The 27,511-nt window shown below is 41.4% G+C and overlaps 1 protein-coding gene across 5 annotated transcripts; it reads left to right on the forward strand.

Moving 5' to 3' along the window:
- On the forward strand, positions 1-26,985 carry LOC106586690 (splicing factor U2AF 35 kDa subunit). 5 transcript variants are annotated; one of them, XM_014174233.2, is made up of 9 exons: positions 70-103; positions 6,249-6,336; positions 8,466-8,532; positions 21,195-21,261; positions 22,173-22,222; positions 22,480-22,578; positions 22,742-22,875; positions 26,394-26,489; positions 26,643-26,985. In XM_014174233.2, exons 5-9 carry the CDS (start codon positions 22,193-22,195, stop codon positions 26,761-26,763), a joined length of 480 nt encoding a protein of 159 aa, XP_014029708.1. In that variant the 5' UTR covers positions 70-103; positions 6,249-6,336; positions 8,466-8,532; positions 21,195-21,261; positions 22,173-22,192; the 3' UTR covers positions 26,764-26,985. The 5 variants fall into 5 exon arrangements, with proteins under 5 accessions (XP_014029706.1, XP_014029705.1, XP_014029708.1 ...); XM_014174234.2 differs by lacking the exon at positions 70-103 and adding an exon at positions 21,359-21,365; XM_014174231.2 differs by lacking the exon at positions 21,195-21,261 and having other exon boundaries at positions 1-103.
- The last annotated feature ends 526 nt before the right edge of the window (positions 26,986-27,511 follow it).

A 27,511-nucleotide genomic window follows, 5' to 3' on the forward strand; every position in this document is an offset into this window, starting at 1 on the left:
CAGACGAGACCGGAAGGTTATAATTTCTGACGTCAAAAGTGTAGTCGATACGATCGAAAATGGCGGAGTACCTGGCGTCCATTTTCGGTACAGAGAAAGATAAGTGAGTAAACGTTTTTAAATATATGTATCCTTGCTTATTTGGTCTAACAATCATATTATAGACCTATGAGGGGAACTTCCACACTTGCCTTACTAGGTTATATAACTCACAATTAGCAGTGAAATTGTAACGGCGTTAGCTTGGCTAGCTAGTTAGTATGGTACTTAACGTGTTAGAATGATGGATATAACGTTAGACTATTTGGAAAACGTTAGCATGTTGTTGAACATGTGTGCACAGATGGATATGGGATCTTTGATGTGTGTGCTGAGCAGTTTGCCAGTCTCACCTGTAAAATGTACATTACATTGCTTAGTACCCTGTTAGTCAAAATCTAGACATTATTTTGTGTGACACTAATGATTTTGTAGTTCGGGAAACACTCTTGGCAACTCACTCTGCCATGTGTCCCAAATTGTTAAACTAGCTAGCTATACCAAGATTTTTCTTCTGTTGCTATACATCCAGTAACGTTAGCTATAATGTCAACTAGCTAGCTCCCAAGATCATCCAGATGCGCATAGCATTTGCCCTGTAAAATGTGTGGTGTGTCCAAGGTTGAAGACATTGTGAGACAGACAATATCTCCAGTAGTACTGATGGACCGGTTGACTCAACCCGCGGTTATATCCGTGGGCCAGACGGAATAAAGAGAAACAATACCTTAAAATCCATAAATGTATAATTAGTGTGCAATTTATATAGGCAACATTGAGGTTTTTCTTTCTTTATATTAGGATATCTGGTATTACTGCATAAACCTACATTTTAGGGTTTAACTGTACGTGCGCTAAATAGTCTAGACATCCAATTGCCAAATAATGCTTTTGGGAACGGGTAGAAAAAGTTAACGTCAATCCATGGAGGCAAGACCACGTTGTCGAAGTTTAATTCAATGAGACACAAGCTGCAAAAGGACAGTCGAAAATAAAGAGAAGGGAGGGCCAGATTTGGAAAAGTTTTAGTGAACCGCTAAAAGAGGGTGATGGCAGATAATCCCATAACATGATAATTCCTATGTTATTTGTGATGATTGCTTGTGAGGCTCTATACAAATGTGACAGTCACAAAACGGGACTTCAAACAGACCTATGGCATGTCAAAGGAACTGTCGCCTACTGTTCAGATAGGTTAAATGGAAACAGAAATCTGGACATTGACTAACCAGAAGATTAAAAAATATATATATATTTGTAATTATTATTTTTTTGTCAAACTCAAGTCCTCTGATAATCGTCCCGTGTGAATCGACATCCCTGTATTGTGGGAGAAATGTCTGAGTTTGACAGCTGTTACTTGGGGTTTGAGCAAGAACACAATAACTGATTCGATAAATTTAACGAAGCGCTGCGCATAGCCTATATATGAAGGGCCTACATGTATCTTTCACAGTGAATACTTTTGTTTATACGTTTTGTGCAAATTATTTGAACATTGCCAAATGGATCACTTAAATTATTCCAGAGGTGCAATATTTTTTCAAATATACACTTACAGTGCAGTTTATGATTTGAGCCGATCATGGATTTCAGGAAAAACACCCCCAAAGGGTCAAGTGCTTCAAGTTCCTCGGTGTCCACATCACTGAGGACTTATCATGGTCCTCACACTTATCATTGTCCTTGCACATCAGCACAGTTGTGGAGAAGGCTGAAACAATTTGGCCTGACCTCTCACATCCTTAGTAACTCCATCGAGAGCATCCTGATTGGTTTCATCGCCGCTTTGTATGGCAACTCCTCAGAATCCGTGCAGTGGTGTCGGAGGAAAGCCCTGTTCTCTGTGCTACCGCACAGCAAGCGGTACTGGAGTGCCAAGTCTGGGACCAAAAGGCTCCTTAACCTCTCTGGGGTATGTGGGGCGGTTGCGTCCCACTCGCCAACAGCCAGTGAAATAGCAGAGCGCCAAATTCAAAACAACAAATCTCATAATTCAAATTTCTCACACATACAAGTATTATACACTAGAGGTCGACCGATTATGATTTTTTTCAACGCCGATGCCGATTAGGACCAAAACAGCCGATACCGATTTAATCGGACGATTATTCTTCTTTTTTTGGGGTGTGTAATAATGACAATTACAACAATACTGAATGAACACTTATTTTAACTTAATATAATACATCAATAAAATCTATTTAGCCTCATAAGTAATGAAACATGTTCAATTTGGTTTAAATAATGCAAAAACAAAGTGTTGGAGAAGAAAGTAAAAGTGCAATATGTGCCATGTAAGAAAGCTAATGTTTAAGTGCCTCGCTCAGAACAAGGGAACATATGAAAGCTAGTGGTTCCTTTTAACATGAGTCTTCAATATTCCCAGGTAAGAAGTTTTAGGTTGTAGTTATTATAGGACTATTTCTCTCTATATGATTTGTATTTTATATACCTTTGACTATTGGATGTTCTTATAAGCACTTTAGAATTGCCAGTGTAACAGTATAGCTTCCGTCCCTCTCCTCGCTCCTACCTGGGCTCGAACCAGGAACACATTGACAACGGCCATCCTCGAAGCAGCGTTACCCATGCAGAGGAAGGGAAACAACTACTAGTCTCAGAGCGAGTGACGTTTGAAACGCTATTAGCGTGCACCTGGCTAACTAGCTAGCCATTTCACATCGGTTACACCAGCCTAATCTTGGGAGTTGATAGGCTTGAAGGGGTGGAATGTTCCAACAGGAATCTGTTCCAAAAAACGTAAAGTTAAAGGTTGCCAACCAACAATGCATACAAAGTAGCAACGCATACAAACCTAGCTAACTAGCTGCAGAATAGGCATCAACTCACCACGTAGCTTATTCTTAATGTTTGTCCATAGGCAAACAGACATGTGAGGACAGACATTTTTCGGAATAAACGTGATGAGTGAAAAACGCAATGAAATAGACCACTCCCAACCCGGTATCTTATTCTGCCGCTATACAACTTTGTATGCGTTGTTTAGTTTTTGGAATAGATTCCTGTTGGAAAGTTCCACAAATTATACCCACCCAGGTTGAAGTCATAAACAGCGCGATGCTTGAAGCACAGCGAGGGGCTGCTGGCAAAACGCACGAAAGTGCTGTTTGAATGAATGCTTACGAGCCTGCTGCTGCCTACCACCGCTCAGTCAGACTGCTCTATCAAATCATAGACTTAATTATAATATAATAAACACACAGAAATACGAGCCTTAGGTCATTAATATGGTCGAATCTGGAAACTATCATCTCGAAAACAAAACGTTTTTCTTTCAGTGACATACGGAACCGTTCCGTATTTTATCTAACGGGTGGCTAAGTCTAAATATTCCTGATAGGCATTGATGTTTATGGTTAGGTACATTGGTGCAACGACAGTACTTTTTTCGCAAATGTGCTTGTTAAATCAACACCCGTTTGTCGAAGTAGGCTGTGATTCAATGATAAATTAACAGGCACCGCATCGATTATATGCAACGCAGGACACGTTAGATAAACTAGTAATATCATCAACCATGTGTAGTTAACTAGTGATTATGTTAAGATAGACTCATAAAAAATGATCAAATGCTAGCTAGCAACTTACCTTTGCTTCTTGCTGCCCTCGCGTAACAGGTAGTCAGCCTGTTAATCCTTGTGGAGTGCAATGTAAGGCAGGTGGTTAGAGCGTTGGACTGGTAACCGAAGGTTGCAAAAACGAATCCCCCTGAACAAGGCAGTTAACCCCCGTTTCTAGGCCGTCATTGTAAATAAGAATGTGTTCTTAATCTGACTTGCCTAGTTAAATAAAGGTGTAAAAAAAAAAAAAAATCCAGTAAATCGGTGGCCAAAAATACCGATTGTTATGAAAACTTGAAATCGGCCCCGATTAATCGGTCGACCTCTATTATACACCATTTTAAAGATAAACTTCTCGTTAATCCACCACAGTGTCTGATTTCAAAAAAGGCTTTACGGCGAAAACATAGCATTAGATTATGTTAGGACAGCACCAAGACAAGGAAAAACCACACAGCCGTTTTCCAAGCAAGGAGAGGCGTCACAAAAAAACAGAAATACAGCTAAAATGAATCACTAACCTTTGATCTTCATCAGATGGCACTCATAGGACTTCATGTTACACAATACATGTATGTTTTGCTCGATAAAGTTCATCTTTATGTCCAAGTACCTCCATTTTGTTTGCGCGTTAGGTTCACTATTCCAAATGCAGAAGGCGCGCGCACTAAAGTCCAGATGAAAAGTCAAAGTTCTATTACAGTTTGTAGAAACATGTCAAACGATGTGTAAAATCAATCTTTAGGATGGTTTTTATCATAAATCTTCAAAAATATCCCAACCGGACAATTCCTTGTCTTCATAAAGGAAAGAACTGAGCTCGTGCGCGTAACTAAAATAATGGCCTACTGCCAGACACCTGACTCAAACAGCTCTTATTCGCTCCCCATTCACAGTAGAATCCTGAAACAATGTTCTAAAGACTGTTGACATCTAGTGGAAGCCTTAGGAAGTGCAATATGACCCCATAGACACTATATTGGTTAGGCAATCACTTGAAAAACTACACACTTCCTGGTTGGATTCTTTCCTCAGGTTTTTGCCTGCCATATGAGTTCTGTTATACTCAGACATCATTCAAACAGTTTTAGAAACTTCAGAGTGTTTTCTATCCAAATCTACTAATAATATGCATATTCTAGCTTTTGGGCCTGAGTAGCAGGCAGTTTACTATGGGCACGCTTTTCATCCGAACGTGAAAATACTGCCCCCTACCCTGATGAAGTGAAGTTTCTACCCCCAAACCATTAGACTGCTGAACAGTTAATCAAATGGCTACCTGATTATAATTTTTTTCACTGACTCTATTCCAGAGGCTCAATGTACTATTTTTTTTCTATTTGTTTATTTAGCATTGTTGGTTAAGGGCTGGTAAGTAAGCATTGTTGTATTTGGTGCATGTGATGAATAAAATTAGATTTGATTTGGTTTGGTTCTATCACCGTCTGGTTGCCAACTGCGCTTCATTGGGGGTGATCTCCCAACCATCTAGACTCCAGCCACCCGAGACATCCACTGTTCTACATACTCCTGTCTGGCAGATGGTACCGGTGCATCAAGGCTCAGACCAACAGGCTCCTAAACTGCTTCTATCCCCTAGCCATAAGACTGTTAAGTGGCTAACATCTACTGCGCCCCCTCACACCTACGCCGCTGCTAATTAGATGTATTACTACCACTACACTGCTGTTCATTGATTATTGTTGCCATTATTATTAGTATTTATCTATTTATCCTGCTACTGGTCACTTTCTCCTGTTTACATGTATATATTGCCACAAGTATATTACCATAAGTATTTACATATTCCTTCCTGCTATCAGTCACTTTTCATCCCTGTTTACAAGTATATACACCTACAATGTCATTCTTGCGTACACCCACACACTCACCACTTATGCTGCTGCCTTACTAGTTACTGTTATTTCTCCTGCTTCCTCTCACTTTCTCCTAATCCCCGCTTACATGTACATATCTACCTCAAAAACTCCGCTATTCCTGCACATCGTAAATTTGCTATTGGCACTGACCCTGTATATAGCTTTCTCTCCTATTGTGTATTTATTTATATATATCTGTGTATATTAGTTATGCTATTTTGATATTGACTACTGCCCTGTTGGGTAGAGCTTGCATGTTTTAGCATTTCACTGTACTTGTGGATGTGACAACTTGAACTTGTTTAGCAAAGTTGCACCCTGCGGTTTTCACACTCCGCCTCTGACCTTCCACTTGCATTTCAATTGGCCCGTTCCACAATTCGTGTGTCTCAAAATTCAGCCAGGTGCAACTTTCCTGAACTGCGTACATTAAGTTTATCTTTTTGTATTTGAACAATTGTCTTATATGAAAGTCAATGTTAACAGAAGTGTATCGCGCGCTAGGTGTATTTGTTTAGACTGAGCAGCGTCGGCAAAATCCCTTCAGGTGGCAGCCAGCTTCGTGAAAAGACAGTATAATGTTGAACGGCTCTAGCTAGCTCTACTGTACTTAACAGGCTGCTGTTTTCCTACCTTTATCACATGATGGAAAGTTTCATATTTCTCTTCATTTGCATGTGACAGTTATGCATTTCAGCACTGATTACTTAGGTATTAATCAGCATTTTTTTTTTTTTCTCCCCAGGGTGAACTGTTCTTTCTACTTTAAAATTGGTGCCTGCCGACATGGTGACCGGTGCTCCAGATTACATAATAAGCCAACTTTCAGCCAGGTATGTCAATTCAGTCAATGAAACTTGTTTAAAATATTTGCATCTACCAGAGGCCTGCATTAAAGGGCATGTGTAAAACTTCTCCTGCCAAGATGAAATGGTTGTCATGCTCTAGGCAGGGTTAGGGTTAGTCAAATTGCTACATTATCTTTGGTTTGGGTAAACTTTGATCCAGTGACTGGTGCTTTGTTTAGCTTGTTCTTCTAATCGGGGACGGGGCAAGTTTTTTTTTATCAGCACTCTGGTGTTCTGATAGTGAAGCACCATAGTGTGATTAACATTTTGTGCATGACCCCTCCCCCCATTAACATCTACTGATGTGTTTGTGGGCTCTGTTGTGCACCTTTGACAAGCCCCTCTGTATTTATCAATCACCTTTTATATTTTAGTAGTATTGTTATTAAAATGTACTTTGAATGTAGATGACTAAATACAGTACTAGTTAGTGTCCTAAATATATGAAACAGGAAGTGTTCTTTTTTTTATGCAGCCATACTACTGAAACAAGCACAGCGATACATACTTCCTCCATTTTTGCTGGTCCAAGTCTGCTCTGTGGCCTCGCCTCGAATAGCCATAGCGTTTTTTTGCATACCGCATCTCAGTATAACAAACACGTCCCACACAACATTCTCACTTTTTCTAACCCCAATAGGACAAAAAAATCATGTTTTTTTTTTGTAGACAGTCTGCCCTGAATCTAGGCCATCCTCTTTTACCCTTCCATTCAGTCATGTCTGTCTATTTAACTGAGTATCATGACAACTTGGATTGAGAGCTAGGTTTCACCTAGGGGCCCATGACATAACATTGTGTTGCTAGTGTATGTATACTGAAGAAAAAATAAAAACGCAACAATTTTATTGCGTTACAGTTCATATAAGGAAATCAGTCAATTGAAATACATATATTAGGCCCTAATCTATGGACTTCAATTGATTGGGCATGGGCGCAGCCACTGGGGAGCCAGGCCCATCCAATCAGAATTTGTTTTTCCCCGCAAGGGCTTCATTACATACAGAAATACTCCTCAGCTTCATCAGCTGTCCAGGTGGCTGGTCTCAGATGATCCCGCAGGTGAAGAAGCTGGATGTGGAGGTCCTGGGCTGGCGTGGTTACACATAGTCTGCGGTTGTCAGGCCGGTTGGACGTACTGCCAAATTCTCTAAAACAACGTTGGAAGCGGCTTATGGTAGAGAAATTAACATTCAATTCTTTGGCAACAGTTCTGGTGGACATTCATATAGTTAGCATGCCAATTGCAAGCTCCCTCAAAATTAAGACATCTGTGGCTTTGAGTTGTGACACAACTGCACATTTTAACATTGGTATTTTGTTGTCCCCAGCACAAGGTGTACCTGTGTAATAACCATGCTGTTTAATCAGCTTCTTGATATGCCGCACATGTCAGGTGGATGGATTATCTTGGCAAAGGAAAAATGCTCAATAACAAGGACGTTATCAAATTTGTGCACAATATTTGAGAGCTTTTTGTGCATCTTTCAAAGTTTTTGGGGTATGAATCATGGGACCAACACTTAACATATTGTTTATTTTTGTTCAGTATAGTTAGAGCTGACACTAGACGGTGTCTTAGGGTATTCACTTCAGGTTGTTGGCAGCTCTTTTTGTATTTTTTTGTTTTGACAGAGCTCATAACATTTGACTATGGATCATTGATGTCCCTCGTTCCCTCATTAATACATATTGTGGGATTGCGTTAGACTAAACTTGACTGAAACACTGCGCTTAATTTCCCCACCTCAAAGCCTGATGTGTCCCTCTCAGCGAGTAGAGACGCATGACTAAGTCGCTTAAAGCATCTACTAAATGGCATAAACATTTAAATAAAATAATAAAACCTAGCACAGCAGCTGTACTCTAGGCTTGCTCTAGGTTTCCCTACAGCTCGCCTCCTCCGGACAAAAAGACAGACTTCCCATCGTGTCCTCCGGTTAAGCACGGACTCTTGCTTTGTTTTGTCACCAGCCTCCCCTCCTACAGACTAAAACTTCCTCTACATCCAGGAATTTTCTCCCCCCTCCCCTTTTTCTATAGGTTCTATGTATCAGGATTTGGGGATTTTGTATTTTTATTAAAAATATTTATTTTTATTTTTCCCTCTCCAGACCATCTTGATTCAAAACATCTACCGTAATCCCCAAAACAGTGCGCAGACGGCCGACGGCTCCCACTGTAAGTGCCTCTGCTCCAGTCCTCTCAGCCCTCAGGTCTCTCTAGCTCTCTCCTCCCTCCTCAGATTTTAGGTCTGCGTCTCCGCTGGCTTCCTGCAGGGCTTCTGAGGGTCTGTCTCAGCACTGGTAGCAGGGGGTACCTCAATATGCCGCACCCGGAAAAACGCCCCCTATTTCGCCAGTGATATGGATTTATTGTATTTATCTATGGCCATTCAGGAGGTCTAAGCCTAGGTGTAGAATGACATGCTCTGATGGTGACATTGAGAAAAGGACAAACAAACAAAAATGCCTTGATCCACTAAATTTGCACTGATCCCTTACAGTGAAGTTAATACCTCCAAGCGATCTCCTGGTAGTATCTGTTTTCTAACACAGTTATAGTGCACAAATGACTCACTTTAGGTATTTATCAGGCGCTTTCAGACAAGACTAACAACACTCCGACTGCCCTAGTGCCCAACATTTGTTGGAGGTTGACAGCAAAAATATCGATATGCATTACTGTCCAGACACAGCACGGCTTTAGTTTTGGCTCTCGCCACACTGTCGCCCCTATATGATAGACTGATTAACTTATGTCAGCCATATTGTAAATGTTATAGTACCTTGAAATTGAGCCCCGACTAACAGAGCTGATGCATTGCCACTCACTGCCTCCCAGGTAAGTCGTTGGTTTGTGGTCTTGTTGCTGTCATGTATAACTGTTCTGTTTCTCAGCTGAGCATCTCAGAATGACTCACAAAAAGTTACTTTGAAAATGTATCAAAAGAAACTTAGAATAAAAAGCTCATCTTGGCATTCAATCACCTATGATTCAGCAAGTTCTTGAAGTCATTTCGAGCCCCATTGACCTTATATTGTATGTGTGTGTATACAGTACCACTCAAAGTTTAGACACCTACTCATTCAAGGGTATTCTTTATTTGTACTATTTTATACATTGCAAAATAATGGTGAAGACATCAAAAGTGTTACATTGATTTGTGTATTTTATATTTGAGATTCTTCGAAGTAGCCGCCCTTTGCCTTGACAGCTTTGCACACTCTTGGCATTCTCTCAACCAGCTTCACCTGAAATGCATTTCCAACAGTCTTGAAGGTGTTCCCACATACACTGAGCACTTGTTGGCTGCTTTTCCTTCACTCTGTGGTGCAACTCATCCCAAACCATCTTAAATGGGTTGAGGTCGGGTGATTGTGGAGGCCAGGTCATGTGATGCAGCACTCCATCACTCTCCTCCTTGGTCAAATATCCCTTACACCCTGGAGTCATTGTCCTGTTGAAAAACAAATGAATGACCCACTAAGCGCAATCCAGGTGGGATGGTGTATCATTGCAGAATTCTGTGGTAGCCATCCTGGTTAAGTGTGCCTTGAATTCTAAATAAATCACTGACAGTGTCATCAGCAAAGCACCACCACCATGCTTCACGGTGGGAACCACACATGCAGAGGTCATCTGTTCACCTATTCTGCGTCTCACAAAGACACCGTGGTTGGAAACAAAAATGTCAAATAAAATAATGTCCTTTGCTCATGTTTCTTGGCCCAAGCAAGTCTCTTCTTATTATTGGTGTCCTTTTAGTAGTGGTTTCTTTGCAGCAACTCAACCATGAAGGCCTGATTCACTGATGGATGTCTGTTATTTGAATAATTTAATTGGGCTTCAATTTGAGGTGCAGTAAACTAATGAACTTAGCCTCTGTAGCAGAGGTAACTCTGGGTCTAACTTACTTGTGGCGCCCCTCATGAGAGCCAGTTTCATCAGCGCTTGATGGTTTTTGCGACTGCACTTGAAGGAACTTTGAAAGTTTCTTCACATTTTCTGGGTTGACTGACCATGTTTTGAAGTAATGATGGGCTGTTGTTTCTCTTGGCTCACTTGAGCTTTTCTTGCATAATATGGACTTGGTCTTTTACCAAATAGGACTATCTTCTGTATCCCACCCCTACCTTGTCACAACACAACTGATTGGCTCAAACGCATTAAGAAGGAAATCAATTCCACAAATGAACTTTTAACAAGGCACCCCTGTTAATTGGAATGCATCCAGGTGACTACCTCATGAAGCTGGTTGAGAGAATGCCAAGAGTGTGCAATGCTGTCATCAAGGCAAAGGCCAGCTGCTTTGAAGAATCTCAAATTTGATTTGTTAAACACTTTTTTCCTTTTTTTGTTTTGTTTTTTTGTTAGTACATGATTCCATATGTATTATTTCATAGTTTTGATGTCGTCACTTATTCTACAATGTAGAAAATGGTACAACTAAAACTTTGGAACGAGTAGGTGTCAACTTTGATTGGTACTGTATGTACAGCACATTTGGAAAGTATTCAGAGCTCTTTACTTTTTCCACATTTTATGTTACTGCCTTATCCTAATATCGATTAAATCCCTCCCCAACCTACACACAATGCCCCATAATGACAAAGGAAAAAAACATGTTTTTAGGAATGTTTGCAAATGTATAAACAATTTAAAATCACATTTTACATAAGTATTCAGACTCTTTACTCAAGTGCTTTCTTTAAGCGATTACAGCCTAGAGGTCTTCTTGGGTATGACGCTACATGCTTGGCACACCTGTATTTGGGGTGTTTCTTCTCTGCAGATCCTCTCAAGCTCTGTCAGGTTGGATTGGGAGTGTCGCTGCACAGCTATTTTCAGGTCTCTCCAGATGTCCAAGCTCTGTCTGTGCCACTCAAGGACATTCTGAGACTTGTCCCGAAGCCACTCCTTCGTTGTCTGGGCTGTGTGCTTTGGGTCATTGTCCTGTTGGTAGGTAAACCTTCATCCCAGTCTGAGGTCCTGAGCTCTCTGAAACAGATCCTTGATGAAAACCTTTCTCTCGATCCTGACTAGCCTCCCAGTCCCTGCAGTTGAAAAACATACTCATAGCATGATGCTGCCACCACCATGCCTCACCATAAGGATGGTGCCAGGATTCCTCCAGACGTGATGCTTGATTTCATCAGATCAGAAAATCTTGTTTCTCATGGTCTGAGAGTCCTTCAGGTGCCTTTTGGCAAACTCCAAGTGGGCTGTCCTGTACCTTTTTACTGAGGGGCTGCCGTCTGGCCACTCTACCATAAAGGCCTGATTGGTAGAGTGCTGCAGAGATGGTTGTCCTACTGGAAGGTTCTCCCATCTCCACAGAGGAGCTCTGTCAGAGGGATCATCGGGTTCTTGGTCACCTCCCTGACCAAGGCACTTCTCTCCCGATTGCTCAGTTTGGCCGGGTGACCAGCTTTAAGGAAGAGTCTTGGTGGTTCCAAACGTCTTCCATTTAAGAATGATGGAGGCCACCGTGTTATTGGGGACCTTCAATGCTGCAGAAATGTTTTGCTACCCTTCCCCAGATCTGTGCCTCGACACAGTCCTGTCTCGTAGCTCTATGGACAATTCCTTCAACCTCATGGCTTGGTTTTTGCTCTGACATGCACTGTCAACTGTGGGACCTTATCTTAGGTGTGTGTGTGTGTGTCTTTCCAAATGATGTCCAATCAATTGAATTTACCACAGGTGGACTCCAATCAAGTTGTAGAAACATCTCAAGGATGATCAATGTAAACAGGATGCACCTGAGGCTCCATTTCGCTTCTCATAGCAAAGGGTCTGAATACTTATGTAAATAAGGTGTTTTTTGGGCATTGTGTGTAGATTAACGAAGAACATGTTTTATTTAATCCATTTTAGAATAAGGCTGTAACAATGTGGAAAAAGTCAAGGGGTCTAAATACTTTCCAAAATGCACTGTGCGTAGATTTACACTACGGTTCAAAATTTTGGGGTCACTTAGAAATATCCTTGCTTTTGAAAGAAAAGCAAATTTTTGGTCCATTAAAATCACATCAAATTGATCAGAAATGCATTGTATACATTTGTTAACCTGTTATGGCTAGGCTCGACAATATCCGGTGAAATGGCAGAGCGCGAAATTCATTTTCTTTTAAATTAGAAATATTTACCTTTCATACATTCACAAGTGCAATACACCAAATTAAAGCTGAACTACTTGTTAATCTAGCCATCATGTCAGATTTCAAAAAGGCTTTACAGCAAAAGCACACCATATGATTGTTAGGTCAGCGCCTTGTCACAAAAAACACACAGCCATTTTCCAGCCAAAGAGCAGTAACAAAAAGCAGAAATAGAGATATAAAATGAATCACTAACATTTGCTCAGATGGCACTCAGGACTTCAAGTAACACAATACATGTATGTTTTGTTTGATAAAGTTCATATTTATATCCAAAAATCTCAGTTTACAAAGGCGCGTTATGTTCAGTAATGTTGTGCCTCGAAAACATCCGGTGAATTTGCAGAGAGCCACGTCAATTTACAGAAATACTCATTAACTTTGAAAGATACAAGTGTTAGGCATATTATTAAAGAAACTTCTCCTTAATGCAACCACTGTCAGATTTCAAAAAAGCTTTACGGAAAAAGCACACAATGCAATAATCTGAGTACAGCGCTCAGCCACCAAAACAAGCCACAACATGGCGGGTATCTGTATGGAGTCAGTAAAAGTCAGAAATGGCGTTATAAATATTCACTTACCTTTGATCTTCATCGGAATGCACTCCCAGGAATCCCAGTTCCACAATAAATGTTTGTTTTGTTCAATGAAGTTCATCTTTATGTCCAAATACCTCCTTTTCTTCGTTTTCGTTCATAATTCCAAATGCACAAGTCGCGGGCACTAAGTCCAGACAAAGTCAAAAGTTCCATTACAGTTTGTAGAAACATGTCAAACGATGTATAGAATCAATCTTTAGGGTGTTTTTATCAAATCTTCAATAATATTCCTACCGGACAATTCCTTTGTCTTTAGAAAGGAAAGGGAACGCAGCTCATGGCTGCGCGCGTGACTAAACTAAAGACTTTCAGCCTGACTACTGGTTCAAACAGCTCTTATTCGCTCCCTTTTCACAATAGTAGCCTGAAACGATGTTCTAAAGACTGTTGACATCTAGTGGAAGCCTTAGAAAGTGCAATATGACCCCATTTACACTGTATATTGGATAGGCAATCATTTGACAAACTACAAACCTCAGAAAAATCTAACTAGGAAGTGGGAAATCTCAGGTTTTCACCTGCCATATGAGTTCTGTTATACTCAGACATCATTCAGTGTTTTCTATATATTATATGCATATTCTAGCTTCTGGGCCTGAGTAACAGGCAGTTTACTCTGGGCACGCTTTTCATCCAAACTTCCCAATGCTGCCCCCTATCACTAAAGAGTTAATGTTGTAAATGACTATTGTAGCTGGAAACAGATTTTTTAATATTTTTTTTTTTAATGGAACATCTCCCTATTATCATCAACCATCACTACTGTGTTCCAATGGTAGTTGTGTTAACCTTGGATTAGCTATCATTTTTAGAAGGCTAATTGACCATTTAGAAAACCCTTTTGCAATTATGTTAGCACAGCTGAAAACAGATCTGATTTTAAAGAAGAAATAAAACTGGCCGTCTTTAGACTAGGTGAGTATCTGGAGCATCAGCATTTGTGGGCTTGAGTATAGGCTCAAAACGGCCAGGAACAAAGAACTTCTGAAACTGGTCAGTCTCTCTTCTTTTTTATAAATGTTTATTTTCCAATACAAAATACATTTAAAAAAAAAGACAGAAATACAAACATTGACATTCATTGTAGTGTTGAATGGGATGGCCAATTTTAGAGGATGAAACTTAACTCACACATACAAAAAATAAATCCTATTAGGTGGTACATGTATAAGAAGACAGCATATCGTCATTACAAGCAGTGTAGTTAAGCCAAAAATAAATATTGAGTGGAGTACAGCACATAACCACATTTCAAAGGTCGATTAGTCTCCAATTTCCAAAATTGCAATATGAGCCGTTTGGCTAATAGAGTACAAAGAGACGGCCTTCCCTTCCTGGTTATTCCCATCAACTGTACCAAACAGAAAGATCAATGGGTCTGGGGCTATAAGGCTTTAGATAAGCAATTAAAAATGACAGCCCAGTAAGCATGTAACTTAGGACATGTCCAAAATAAGTGGGTCAACGTCCCCTCATCCTGCTTGCTCCTCTCACACAGTGGTGAGGTGTCCGGGGAATATTTTATGCAGTTTTACTTTTGAATAATGTAACCTGTGTATCACCTTAAACTGAACAAGGTTGTCTGGCATTCACTGAACTGTGGGTTATATTCCTGAGAGCTTCTACTGAGGCCTCATCTGAGATTTCTGAACCAAGTTCTTGTTCCCAAGCCCTTTTAATTGTGTCTGTAGCACATCATACAGTCTAGAGACCGACCCTTTTGAATGGGGTTTGACAAGGATCAGGCTATCTAATGTAGTGTTATTTGGCTTAACTTCTTACATCTAGACGTTCCGCTAGCGGAACACCACTCCAATATCCAATGATAGGGCGTGGCGCGAAATACAAACTCGTCAAATCCGAAAACTTCAATTTTTCAAACATATGACTATTTTACACCATTTTAAAGACAAGACTCTCCTTTATCTAACCACACTGTCCGATTTTCAAAATGGCTTTACAACGAAAGCAAAACATTAGATTATGTCAGCAGAGTACCCAGCCAGAAATAATCAGACACCCATTTTTCAAGCTAGCATATAATGTCACATAAACCCAAACCACAGCTAAATGCAGCACTAACCTTTGATGATCTTCATCAGATGACACTCCTAGGACATTATGTTATACAATACATGCTTGTTTTGTTCAATGAAGTTCATATTTATATCAAAAACCAGCTTTTTACATTAGCATGTGACGTTCAGAACTAGCATTCCCACCGAACACTTCTGGTGAATTTACTAAATTACTCACGATAAACGTTCACAAAAAACATAACAATTATTTTAAGAATTATAGATACAGAACTCCTTTATGCAATCGCTGTGTCCGATTTTAAAATAGCTTTTCGGTGAAAGCACATTTTGCAATATTCTGAGTAGATAGCTAGCCTGTGATGGCCGGGCTATTTTGACACCCACCAAGTTTGGTACTCACCAAACTCAGATTTACTATAAGAAAAATTGGATTACCTTTGCTGTTCTTTGTCAGAATGCACTCCCAGGACTTCTACTTCAACAACAAATGTTGGTTTGGACCCAAATAATCCATAGTTATATCCAAATGGCGGCGTTTTGTTCGTGCGTTCAAGACACTATCCGAAGGGTAACGAAGGGTGACGCGCCCGCGCGTATCGTGACAAATGTCAAAATATTCCATTACCGTACTTCGAAGCATGTCAAACGCTGTTTAAAATCAATTTTTATGCGATTTATTTATTTATTTATTTATTTATTTTTTTTTTTGTAAAATAGCGATAATATTCCTACCGGGAGGAGTCGTTTTCATCAAAGACTGAAAATGTAAAATGGACTCTTCATGTGCATGCGCGCACCCGTGTCATTGTTCTCAGATTGACCACTATCCAAATGCGCTACTGTTTTTCAGCCTGGGACTGCAAAGTCATCATTCAACGTTCTGGCGCCTTCTGAGAGCCTATGGGAGCCTTAGAAAGTGTCACGTTACAGCAGAGATCCTCTGTTTTCAATAAAGAGGCTAAAGAAGGCCAAGAAATGGTCAGAGGGCACTTCCTGTTTGGAATCTTCTCAGGTTTTGGCCTGCCATATGAGTTCTGTTATACTCACAGACACCATTCAAACAGTTTTAGAAACTTTAGGGTGTTTTCTATCCAAATCAAACAATTATAATTTCTGGGCAGGAGTAATTAAACAGATGAAATCGGGTACGTTTTTTTATCCGGCCGTGAAAATACTGCCCCCTATCCATAACAGGTTAATGTCACACTGTGGATATGTGTCCTTAAGAAATTCCTGATTTGGAGGTATCTGAAAAAAATGTGTTGGCATGTTGAACTTTACCTGTAATTGTTGAAATAAAGCTAACTGACCATCCATGTATAAATGACCAATTGTTTTGAGCCCCTTCTCCCTCCACTGTGTGAACACCATATCATCCAATGCAGGGTGGAACCATGATTCAGGCAAATCGGGCTGTCAATGTATACAGTGGGTAGGCATTTTTTTAACAATCTGTTTCCCGATCTTAAGAGTATGACAAATGACTGGAGTAGAGTCACAAGTGGCTTTTTTCACATATGATAGACTTTTAACAAGTGCAGGGAGTGAGGAACGTTGACAGGAGGCCTGCTCAATCAAAAACCATGAAGGCATATCATTTTGTCATATCTCAAGTAAACTTTCCCTCCAGAAAGACACAATGTTCAGATTAGCAGCCCAATAATACAGTTTAAAGTGATGAAGGCCAAAGCCCCCCCCTCTATCTTGTACTTGCATAAATGCTTCTTTGAAATTCTGGCTGCCTTGTTATCCCATAAAAATGGAATTACTATTGAATCCAGTTTCTTAAAATAGCTTTGTGGTATGAAATTGGATAGATGTTGGAAGAGGTAAAGAAACCTTGGTAGGACAACCATTTTAATAGCGTTTATACGACCAACCAAGGAGATAAATTCAGGTAGAGTTTTCCAAAGAAATCTATCAGCTTAAACAAAATATTCATGTACCAATTAGCTTTCAATAGCTGATCAAGGTCTCTTGTTACTACAATGCCAAGGCTTGTGAACTTGTCCATCGCTGTTCTAAATGGGGTAGATTGCAGAAATTGCATATACACAGGCTGTGATATTGGCATCAATTCGCTTTTTTGCCAGTGTATCTTTTTAGCCAGAGAAGGAGCCAAATGCATTTATCAAGTTAAGTAAGGGGGGAATAGAAGTTTTAGGCTTGGATAAAAACTAAAGAACATTGTCTGCATATAGGGACATTTTGTGCTGCGTGTCTTGTATTTTAACAGAAGCTATATCGGCACATGCCTGAATGCGAGGAGCAAGGGGTTCGTTCCATGGCCATGGCGAAGAGAGCAGGCGAAATAGGGCACCCCTGTCGGCAGCCCTAGAACAGGCGGAATGACTGCCACATTTCTTGATTGGTTACCACGGACGCCATTGGGTGTGCATAAATAATTCTTATCCAATTAAAACATTCCTTTCCAAACCCGAAATGCTCCAGAACCGCCATCATATACATCCACTCAATCTGATCAAATGCCTTCTCTGTGTCAAGCTATTACCACTGCCTCAACTTTATGATCATGATACATTACATTGTAAAGGCGTCTCAAATTGTAGTATGTATGTCGGCCTGGGATTAAACCTGTTTGGTCAGGGTGTATGAAGTCAGAAATATATGTTTTCAATTGGTTTGCCAATATCTTTGTCAACACCTTTTTGTATGGGGAGTAACGACATGGGGCGATAAGACGACATCTCCATGGAATCTTTCTTTTTTCAAGATCAGTGCTATTGTAGCCTCAGTGTTTGCAGGAGTTTGGCGTTTTCTTTGGTTTGTTTAAACATTCGCAACATAAGTGGAGCTAGACTGGCGCAGTACTTCTTATAGAATTCTATTACATATCCATCGGGCCAAGGGGCCTTGCTGTTTGGAAATTGTGCTATCGCTGTGTTAATTTCCTCAAGTTATGCCAGCATCGAGTGCAGCAGCCGCCCCCCTGTCTAGTTTAGGAAGTTCACATTCAGCGAGAAAGCATTCCATAGTTTGTCGATCAGTAGCATCGCATTTTGATTGATATAGCTCGGAGTAAAAGTATTGCCGCGATTCTTCCTCTGATGTATAATAAATAATGTAACCTATAATCACAGCCTTTAGAGATTCCCTTAGGGTTGAGTAGTCAACATCCCCAGTGTCGTTAGCTCCGAGGAAAAAGGCAATCTGCTCCTTCAAATACTGACAAAGCCTCATCTTTCAACAGGTATGCGTCTAAGCGCCAAGGTCGCCGACCTGTAGACATATTGTCGAGTTTCAGCACCATGGACAGAGGAGAGTGGTCCGTAATTAGAATAGGGTGGTAGGTAACCGATGCAGCTGCTGAAATTAGTTTTGAGTCCAACAAAAAAATAGTCAATTCTGGAATATGATTTATGAACTGACAAAAATAAAGAATAATCCCTATCTGTTGGGTGCGTCAGTCTCCAAATATCAACAATGTTAAGGTTTGTCATCAATGTATTTACACACTGGCATTTGATTGTTGAAGTGACCTTGATAACTGTTTATCTAAAAAGGATCTAACGTACAGTTAGTCACCTCCAACAATACAAACCTTGGTGTCTAGACATACAGCTTGAACTAACTCGTCGTCTATAGATGCTCCGCATATAAACAAATATTAAGTAACACTTAACTCTCACGTTAGGGGGTGAGTGGCGCTAAAACATGATAGGCTAAATAACGCTATATAAGCCACATCTCACCCATTATTTAAGTCCCAATTTCTGATCGAAAAGATATAGGCAGGAAATTCAAACACATTCCTGGCCTGTATTTGGTCATTTAGCCGATTGACACAGCCGTTCTGTATACTCAGCCAGGGTACTTACTTGACAAGAACAGATCGGCCTCTTTTGGGTTGTCAAACGTACGTGTTGATCCCTCGACTGTCACCTTAAACCGGGCGGGGAAGAGGAATACATATCGGATGTTGGCCGCCCTGCATTTCTTGCGTAACTCATCATACTCTTTATGTTGGTTCCTCACCTCCAAAGTAAGATCTGGGTAGAGACACACACTGGCTCCGTTGTAGTTAAGGGGGAACTTTTGACTAGCCAGCTTGAGGATGAGATCCCTGGTCTGGGGATAGTGCAGCCGTACAATGAATGGCCTTGGTGGCGCGCCCTTGGCCAGCTTTGTTGCCTGTGATCTGTGTGCGCGGTCGATCAGGATGGCCGTTTTGAAGTGTTCACTCCCCAGCAATGCCAGTATCAGCTCCGAGACTAATTCAGTGGGTTTCCCTTTTTCAGTGTCCAACTGTATCCCAAATATTCGGATGTTCTGGCGTCTTGAATGCAACTCAAGCATTTCCAATCGGGCTTTCAGGGTTTTGTCTTTTTTTTTTTTTTACGTTGCGCACTGTTTCTCTATGTCCTGTAGCCTGGCCTCGTGATCGACTGTCGTCTGCTCAACCTCATGCACCCTTCCCTTACTTGCCTTCACAGTTTCAGTCAAAGTCCCAATACTATTCGAGATATCAGCCAACCTTATGACCACCTTCTTGCTTAGTGAGTTTATGGCAGCCAGTATGTCACGTTGAGTAGGCTCTGTGGGGAAGTCTTGGGAGCTAGCATCTTCAGCTAACTCCTCATGGGTCGGCGATGTTGAAATTGGTTCGTTGTCTCTCATTCAAATTATCTTGTTTAGCGCCCCTATTTTTTTGGTGCCTTTTCCATATTGCCAGACAATGTTTGAAGTTATAGGTTGTGAGAGGTTAAGATGACTATTAATTTGTTTCAAAATAGAGCAGAGCTCTAGCAAAGCACGTCTACTCCATAGCACGTTCTCTAGCACCCCCCCCGTCAGTCTATTCTTGTTCTGTTAAATGAAGGCTATTCCATGTGAGAAATTACCAAGAAACTGAAGATCTCGTACTACTCCCTTCACAGAACAGTGCAAACTGTCTCTAACCAGAATAGAAAGGAGTGGGAGGTTCCGGTGCACAATTGAGCAAGAGGACAAGTACATTTGTCTTGTTTGAGAAAACAGATGCCGCACAAGTCCTCAACTGGCAGCTTCATTAGAAAGGGTTTTCTAATGATCAATTAGCCTTTTTAAAATGATAAACTTGGATTAGCTAACACAACGTGCCGTTGGAACACAGGAGTGATGGTTGCTGATAATGGGCCTCTGTACGCCTATGTAAATATTCCATAAAAAATCAGCCGTTTCCAGCTACAATAGTCATTTACAATATTAACACTGTCTACACTGTATTTCTGATCAATTTGTTATTTTAATGGACTAAAAATGTGCTTCTCTTTTCAAAAACAAGGATATTTCTAAACGACCCCAAACTTTGAAAGGTTTTGTAATGTAGTGCATTTGGGAAGTATTCAGACCCCTTCCCTTTTCTCCATATTTTGTTATGTTAGTGTTATTCTAAAATTGATGTAATTTATTCCTCATCAATCTACACACAATAGCCTATAATGGCAAAGTGAAAACAGATTTTGTATTTTTTTGTTAATTTATTAAAAATAATTAAACATGTAAGTAAATTTCTAGGTATTCAGACGCTTTTCTGAGACTCGAAATTGAGCTCAGGTGCATCCTGTTTCCATTGATCATCCTTGTTGTTTCTACAACTTGGTTGACGTCCAACTGTGGTAAATTCAATTGTTTGGACATGATTTGTCGTGTGTGGGGAAACCATTTTATCAATTTTAGAATATGGCTGTAATGTAAGAAAAAAAAATATATATATATATGGAAGAGGTCAAGGGGTCTGAATACTTTATGAATGCTGTGTGTGTATAATATATAGTAAAAATTATATAATTTGCGATAGTCAAATATTGTCATTCTGAGATTGTCGCTTCTTCCAGCTCCCTCTGTTTCGGCGTGGACCAGTCCCATGGATCATCTTAACGTCTTTCAGTCATCCCTTCCTACCCTGGTCTGGGGCTGGTTGGGGCACAATTACACTGTTTTGAGGGAGGGGGATGGGAGTAAATGCACCGATTTTTAAGTAACAGTTAAGAAATCTGCCTGAAACTATCTCAAAAATGTATATTTTGTATTTTCAGACCATTGCCCTCTTGAACATTTACCGTAACCCTCAAAACACTGCCCAGTCTGCCGATGGTTTGCGCTGTAAGTTTCCGACCTGTTAACAGGGACCAGCTGCTATGTTTCCTCTTGATCTCGCATTCTAAGATTTATCCCTTTTTTTTTCTTTTTCCCCCATCAGTGATAAGGTTTGGACCCTTTAAGGTGCTGTACTAGACATTAAATACAACAGGTACTAGTGTTAAGTAAAACAATCCATGTAGGCTACACTTCTGGTAGGTACCATGTAGTCACTTACAGAAATAACCAAATAAAGGTTGATGCATACAGTAGTGTATATTTCTATTAGATTTTGAATTAAGACCTTTTTTCTAGGAAATAGTTTATTCATGATTGTTTCAAGTACTCACTCATTTACACTTCACTAATCCTATTCAATAAGTTAACCCTGCCCCATAGTCTCAGGTCAAACTCATTTATGGAAATGTCTTGTTTTTATTGTACAAAATGTGATACATGGAATGTGATTTTGGGGAGATGAGTATGACTGACTTTTTCCCTAGAGTGTTTAGGCCCCAGTGAGTCCCATTCCTTAGTATTCATTGACAGCTATATTATGTCTGTGACAGCGCCAGAACCTTGCTATTACTACTTAGCACAGAATTTAACTTTAAATGAGTCTCTTAAGACTCCTCATTAGGGAAAATGTCCAGTCTTACTGTCCTTGTTGTGCAGGGGTACAATGAACTGATTCTTGGCACTGACCCTTTGGCTCCGGACACAATATTTCCTGAAATCCCTATTTCATGTGTACTGGACTGTGTGCTATTGGGAAATTCAAGTCATTTGTAATTCAGTAATATTTAGACTAAAATCCTGTCCAATCAGTCCAGACTCGTATGTTTTTAGCAGTGTTTCTCTTGTTAGTTAATGAAACCACAGTGATGATGTCATTGGCTTGTCCCTGATGAGTGTGTTTTTCCTGTGGCCACTAGGTGCTGTCAGTGATGTGGAGATGCAGGAGCACTACGATGAGTTCTTTGAGGTGAGTCAGTGACACGTCAGCTTCTGGTATTATTGCACTATAAATCCACTTAAAAGGAGTGGATGATGCATCTCTTCCCCCACCACACAGCCCATGTGGGAGTCGATGACAAAATACTGAAACCGACTAGAAATATTACAACTTTTTTATTTTCCCCCTGACCATTTTTGGGAAATGCGCTTTGAATTCAAGCAACCTTGAGACGTCGTGTTTTCCCCTTTCTGTCTGCCAATCCACCTCTGTTTCTCTTGTTGTAGGAGGTCTTCACAGAGATGGAGGAGAAGTACGGAGAGGTGGAGGAGATGAATGTGTGCGACAACCTGGGAGACCATCTGGTTGGAAATGTATACGTGAAGGTGTGTCACTGACCATGTAATTGTGTCTTTGGTGGGTTTTGTGCATGTTTGTTGAACACACATTCTCCTTCCATTTAATCACAAACACACTGTCGTTGTCTCTGCCTCTTAAGAACCTAATTTCGCGCACACACACCAACTCTGTGATGGTCTCTGTGTGTAGTTCCGTCGTGAGGAAGACGCGGAGAAGGCAGTGATGGATCTGAATAACCGCTGGTTCAACGGTCAACCAATTCACGCCGAGCTCTCTCCCGTTACTGACTTCAGAGAAGCCTGCTGCCGCCAGTACGAGATGGGGTCAGTACTCCACCTCAGGACCACATACACATCATTTTCAGCTCAAGATGGCGTTAGTGGTGATTACAAATGCTTTGTAATTCATTGAGGTTATTTCAATTAAATAAATACAATTTTATTTGTCACATACACATGGTTAGCAGATGTTAATGCGAGTGTAGCGAAATGCTTGTGCTTCTAGTTCCGACAATGCAGTAATATCCAACAAGTAATCTAACCTAACAATTTCACAACAACTACCTTATACACAAAAGTGTAAAGGAATGAAGAATATGTACATAAAAAAATATATGAATGAGGGATGGTATAGAATGGCATAGGCAAGATGCAGTAGATGGTATAGAGTACAGTATATACATTTGAGGAGTAATGTAGGGTATGTAAACATATGACGTGGCATTGTTTAAAGTGGCTAGTAATACATTTATTATATCAAGTTTTCCATTATTAAAGTGGGTGGAGTTGAGTCAGTATGTTGGCAGCAGCCACTCAATGTTAGTGATGGTTGTTTAACAGTCTGATGTCCTTGAGATAGAAGCTGTTTTTCAGTCTCTCGGTCCCAGCTTTGATGCACCTGTACTGACCTCGCCTTCTGGATGATAGCGGGGTGAACAGGCAGTGGCTCGGTGGTTGTTTTCCTTGATGATCTTTTTTGCCTTCCTGTAACATCGGGTGGTGTAGGTGTCCTGGTGGGCAGGTAGTTTGCCCCCGGTGATGCGTTGTGCAGACCTCCCTACCCTCTGGAGAGTCTTCCGGTTATGGGCGGAGCAGTTGCCGTACCAAGCGGTGATACAGCCGGACAGGATGCTCTCGATTGTGCATCTGTAAAAGTTAGTGAGTGTTTTCGGTGACAAGCCGAATTTCTTCAGCCTCCTGAGGTTGAAGAGGCGCTGCTGTGCCTTCTTCACCACGCTGTCTGTGTAGGTGGACCATTTCAGTTTGTCTGTGATGTGTACGCCAAGGAACTTAACTTTCCACCTTCTCCACTACTTCCCGTCGATGTGGATAGGGGGGTGCTCCCTCTGCTGTTTCCTGAAGTCCACGATCATCTCCTTTGTTTTGTTGACATTGAGTGTGAGGTTATTTTCCTGACACCACACTCCGAGGGCCCTCACCTCCTCCCTGTAGGCCGTCTCGTCGTTGTTGGTAATCAAGCCTACCACTGTAGTGTCGTCTGCAAACTTGATGATTGAGTTGGAGGCGTGCATGGCCACGCAGTCGTGGGTGAACAAGGAGTACAGGAGGGGGCTGAGAACGCACCCTTGTGGGGCCCCAGTGTTGAGGATCAGCGGAACGGAGATGTTTCCTACCTTCACCACCTGGGGGCGGCCCGTCAGGAAGTCCAGTACCCAGTGGCACAGGGTGGGGTCGAGTCCCAGGGTCTCGAGCTTGATAACGAGTTTGAAGGGTACTATGGTGTTAAATGCTGAGCTGTAGTCGATGAATAGCATTCTCACATAGGTATTCCTCTTGTCCAGATGGGTTAGGGCAGTGTGATTGCGTTGTCTGTGGACATATTGGGGCGGTAAGCAAATTGGACTGGGTCTAGGGTGTTAGGTAGGGTGGAGGTGATATGGTCCTTGACTAGTCTTTCAAAGCACTTCATGATGATGGAAGTGAGTGCTACAGGGCGATAGTTCTTTATCTCAGTTACCTTAGCTTTCTTGGGAACAGGAACAATGGTGGCCCTCTTGACGCATGTGGGGACAGCAGACTGGGATAAGGATTGATTGAATATGTCCGTAAACACACCAGCCAGCTGGTCTGCGCATGCTCTGAGGACGCGGCTGGGGATGCCGTCTGGGCCTGCTGCCTTGCAAGGGTTGACACGTTTAAATGTTTTGCTCACGTCGGCTGCAGTGAAGGAGAGCCCGCAGGTTTTGGTAGCGGGCACTGTATTGTCCTCAAAGCGAACCAAAAAGTTTAGTCTGTCTGGGAGCCAGACATCCTGGTCCGCGACAGGGCTGGTTTTCCTTTTATAATCCGTGATTGACTGTAGACCCTGCCACATACCTCTTGTGTCTGAGCCGTTGAATTGCGACTCTACTTTGTCTCTATACTGACGCTTAGCTTGTTTGATTGCCTTGCTGAGGGAATAGCTACACTGCTTGTATTCGGTCATGTTTCCGGTCACCTTGCCCTGATTTTAAAAGCAGTGTTTTTTTTTGTGCTTTCAGTTTTGCGTGAATGCTGCCATCAAGCCACGGTTTCTGGTCTGGGAATGTTTTAATAGACGCCGTGTGTATGACATCGCTGATGCACTTGCTAATAAACCTGCTCACCGAATCAGCGTATTCATCAATGTTGTTCGCCGCAATGCGGAACATATCCCAGTCCACGTGATTGAAGCAATCTTGAAGCGTGCAATCCGATTGGTCGGACCAGTGTTGAACAGACCTGTGCGCGGGAGCTTCCTGTTATAGTTTCTGTCTATAGGCTGGAAGCAACAAAATGGAGTCGTGGTCCGCTTTTCCGAAAGGAGGGCGGGGGAGGGCCTTATATGCGTCGCGGAAGTAGGAATAACAATGATCTAGGGTTTTGCCAGTCCGGGTTGCGCAATTGATATGCTGATAGAATTTAGGGAGCCTTGTTTTCAGATTAGCCTTGTTAAAATCCCCAGCTACAATAAATGCAGCCTCAGGATATGTGGTTTCCATTTTACCTAGAGTCAAATGAAGTTTGTTCAGGGCCATCGATGTGTCTGCTTGGGGGGATATATGCGGCTGTGATTATAATTGAAGAGAATTCTCTTGGTAGATAATGCGGTCGGCATTTGATTGTGAGGAATTCTAAGTCAGGTGAACAGAAGGACTTGAGTTTCTGTATGTTGTTATGATCACACCACGTCTCATTAATCATAAGGCAGACACCCCCGCCCTTCTTCTTACCAGAAAGATGCTTGTGTCTGTCGGCGCGATGCGTGAAGAAACCAGCTGGCTGTACTGACTCCGATAGCGTGTCTCGAGTGAGCCATGTTTCCGTGAAACAAAGAACGTTAGTCTCTGTCTCTCTGGAAGGCTACCCTTGCACGGATTTCGTCTACCTTGTTGTCAAGAGACTGGACATTGGCGAGTAGTATGCTCGGGAGCGGTGGGCGATGTGCCCATCTACGGAGCCTGACCAGAAGACCGCTCTGTTCTACGGCGTCGTTGTTTTGGGTCGGCCTCTGGGATCCGATCCATTGTCCTGGGTGGTGGTCCAAACAGAGGATCCGCTTCGGGAAAGTTTTATTCCTGGTCATAATGTTGGTGAGTTGACGTTGCTCTTATATCCAATAGTTCCTCCCGACTGTATGTAATAAAACCTAAGATTACCTGGGGTAACCATGTGAGAAATAACGCACAAAAAAATTAAATACTGCATAGTTTCCTAGGAACGCGACTCAGGGCGCCGGAAGTAAATGCTAGAGCAAGGGTAACTACTACCAAAATCCACACGCCTTTATCTCCATTCCTTAGATTAGATTTCTTCATATGACCTATTTCATTACCTAACTGCAGTTCCAACTTTCTCTACAGGGAGTGTACTCGAGGAGGCTTCTGTAACTTCATGCACCTGAAACCCATCTCCAGGGAGCTGAGGAGGGAGCTGTACGGACGCCGCAGGAAGAAGGGGTATGCTCCGGCACTCTTACAGTCAACGCTAATCACAGAACTAATGCTGCATTCAAGTGCTCTCCGAAATACACATTTCTGACACGCTAAGGTTTAACTGGGAAAATTCTAGTTTTGAGTTTAACTAGCTACTTTTTCTCTCTTCTTACTCAGAGGGGGCCATCGTTCTCGCTCCCGTTCCAGGGAACGCCGTTCTCGCTCGAGGGATAGAGGCAGGGGAGGCAGACGCGACCGCGAGAGAAGGCGTTCCAGAGAACGCTCTGGAAGGTTCTAAACCAAGCCACCACCACACGTCCATCACTCTCCATCCATTCTCAAATCCCTATATCTTTCCCTCCATTGCGGCCTTTTAATTCCCCGTTGGCCCTTTCATATTGTCCCAATGACCAAAACTAATTGGAAAATGTTGGACTTGATATTTTTCTTTTTTATAATTTTTATTCAAGAAATGTAAAGCTTGCCATGTCAATAAAAAAACATGTTTTACAGGGCGCTACCATTTTAGTCGTATATGCTTACAAATATTTTACTGTGCTGCCTGGAATTTTTATTTGGGAGCACCAGTGCCACTAGGAAGAAGGAGAAAAGAAAATGACCCTGATAACATTTTAATGGAATAGAAAGAAAAGGACTGCTTCTTCAGGAGATGAGCTTCGCAAGTGGCTACATTTCAATCTTTAAAATACAATTTTCTGGTGCTCCTTCACCCTGTATTTTTATCTAATTGCAGGCAATTCTTATCAATAATATGTTGAATATTTTTCTTTGTGCTCCTAAATTTCTTTGTGCTCTTACATTTTTTTCAACTTAGGACCAAATGTGCTCCTTGTAAACAGTGTTGGTGCAGAGCACTGTTTTCTACACATTTCTTCCAACTGGATCATTTATTCTAAATGGTTACTCTGGAGCCATTTTTTTTTTTTTTTATAGTGTACTGCAATTAGTAACTAGGTTACTTTTGCTTCAGGCTGGGTTTAGGGAAGGGAAATATTTCCTGTAGACTGCTCCCTGCCTGATTCCCA

Source organism: Salmo salar, chromosome ssa25 (assembly GCF_905237065.1).
Source record: "Salmo salar chromosome ssa25, Ssal_v3.1, whole genome shotgun sequence".
Lineage (NCBI taxonomy): Eukaryota > Metazoa > Chordata > Actinopteri > Salmoniformes > Salmonidae > Salmo > Salmo salar.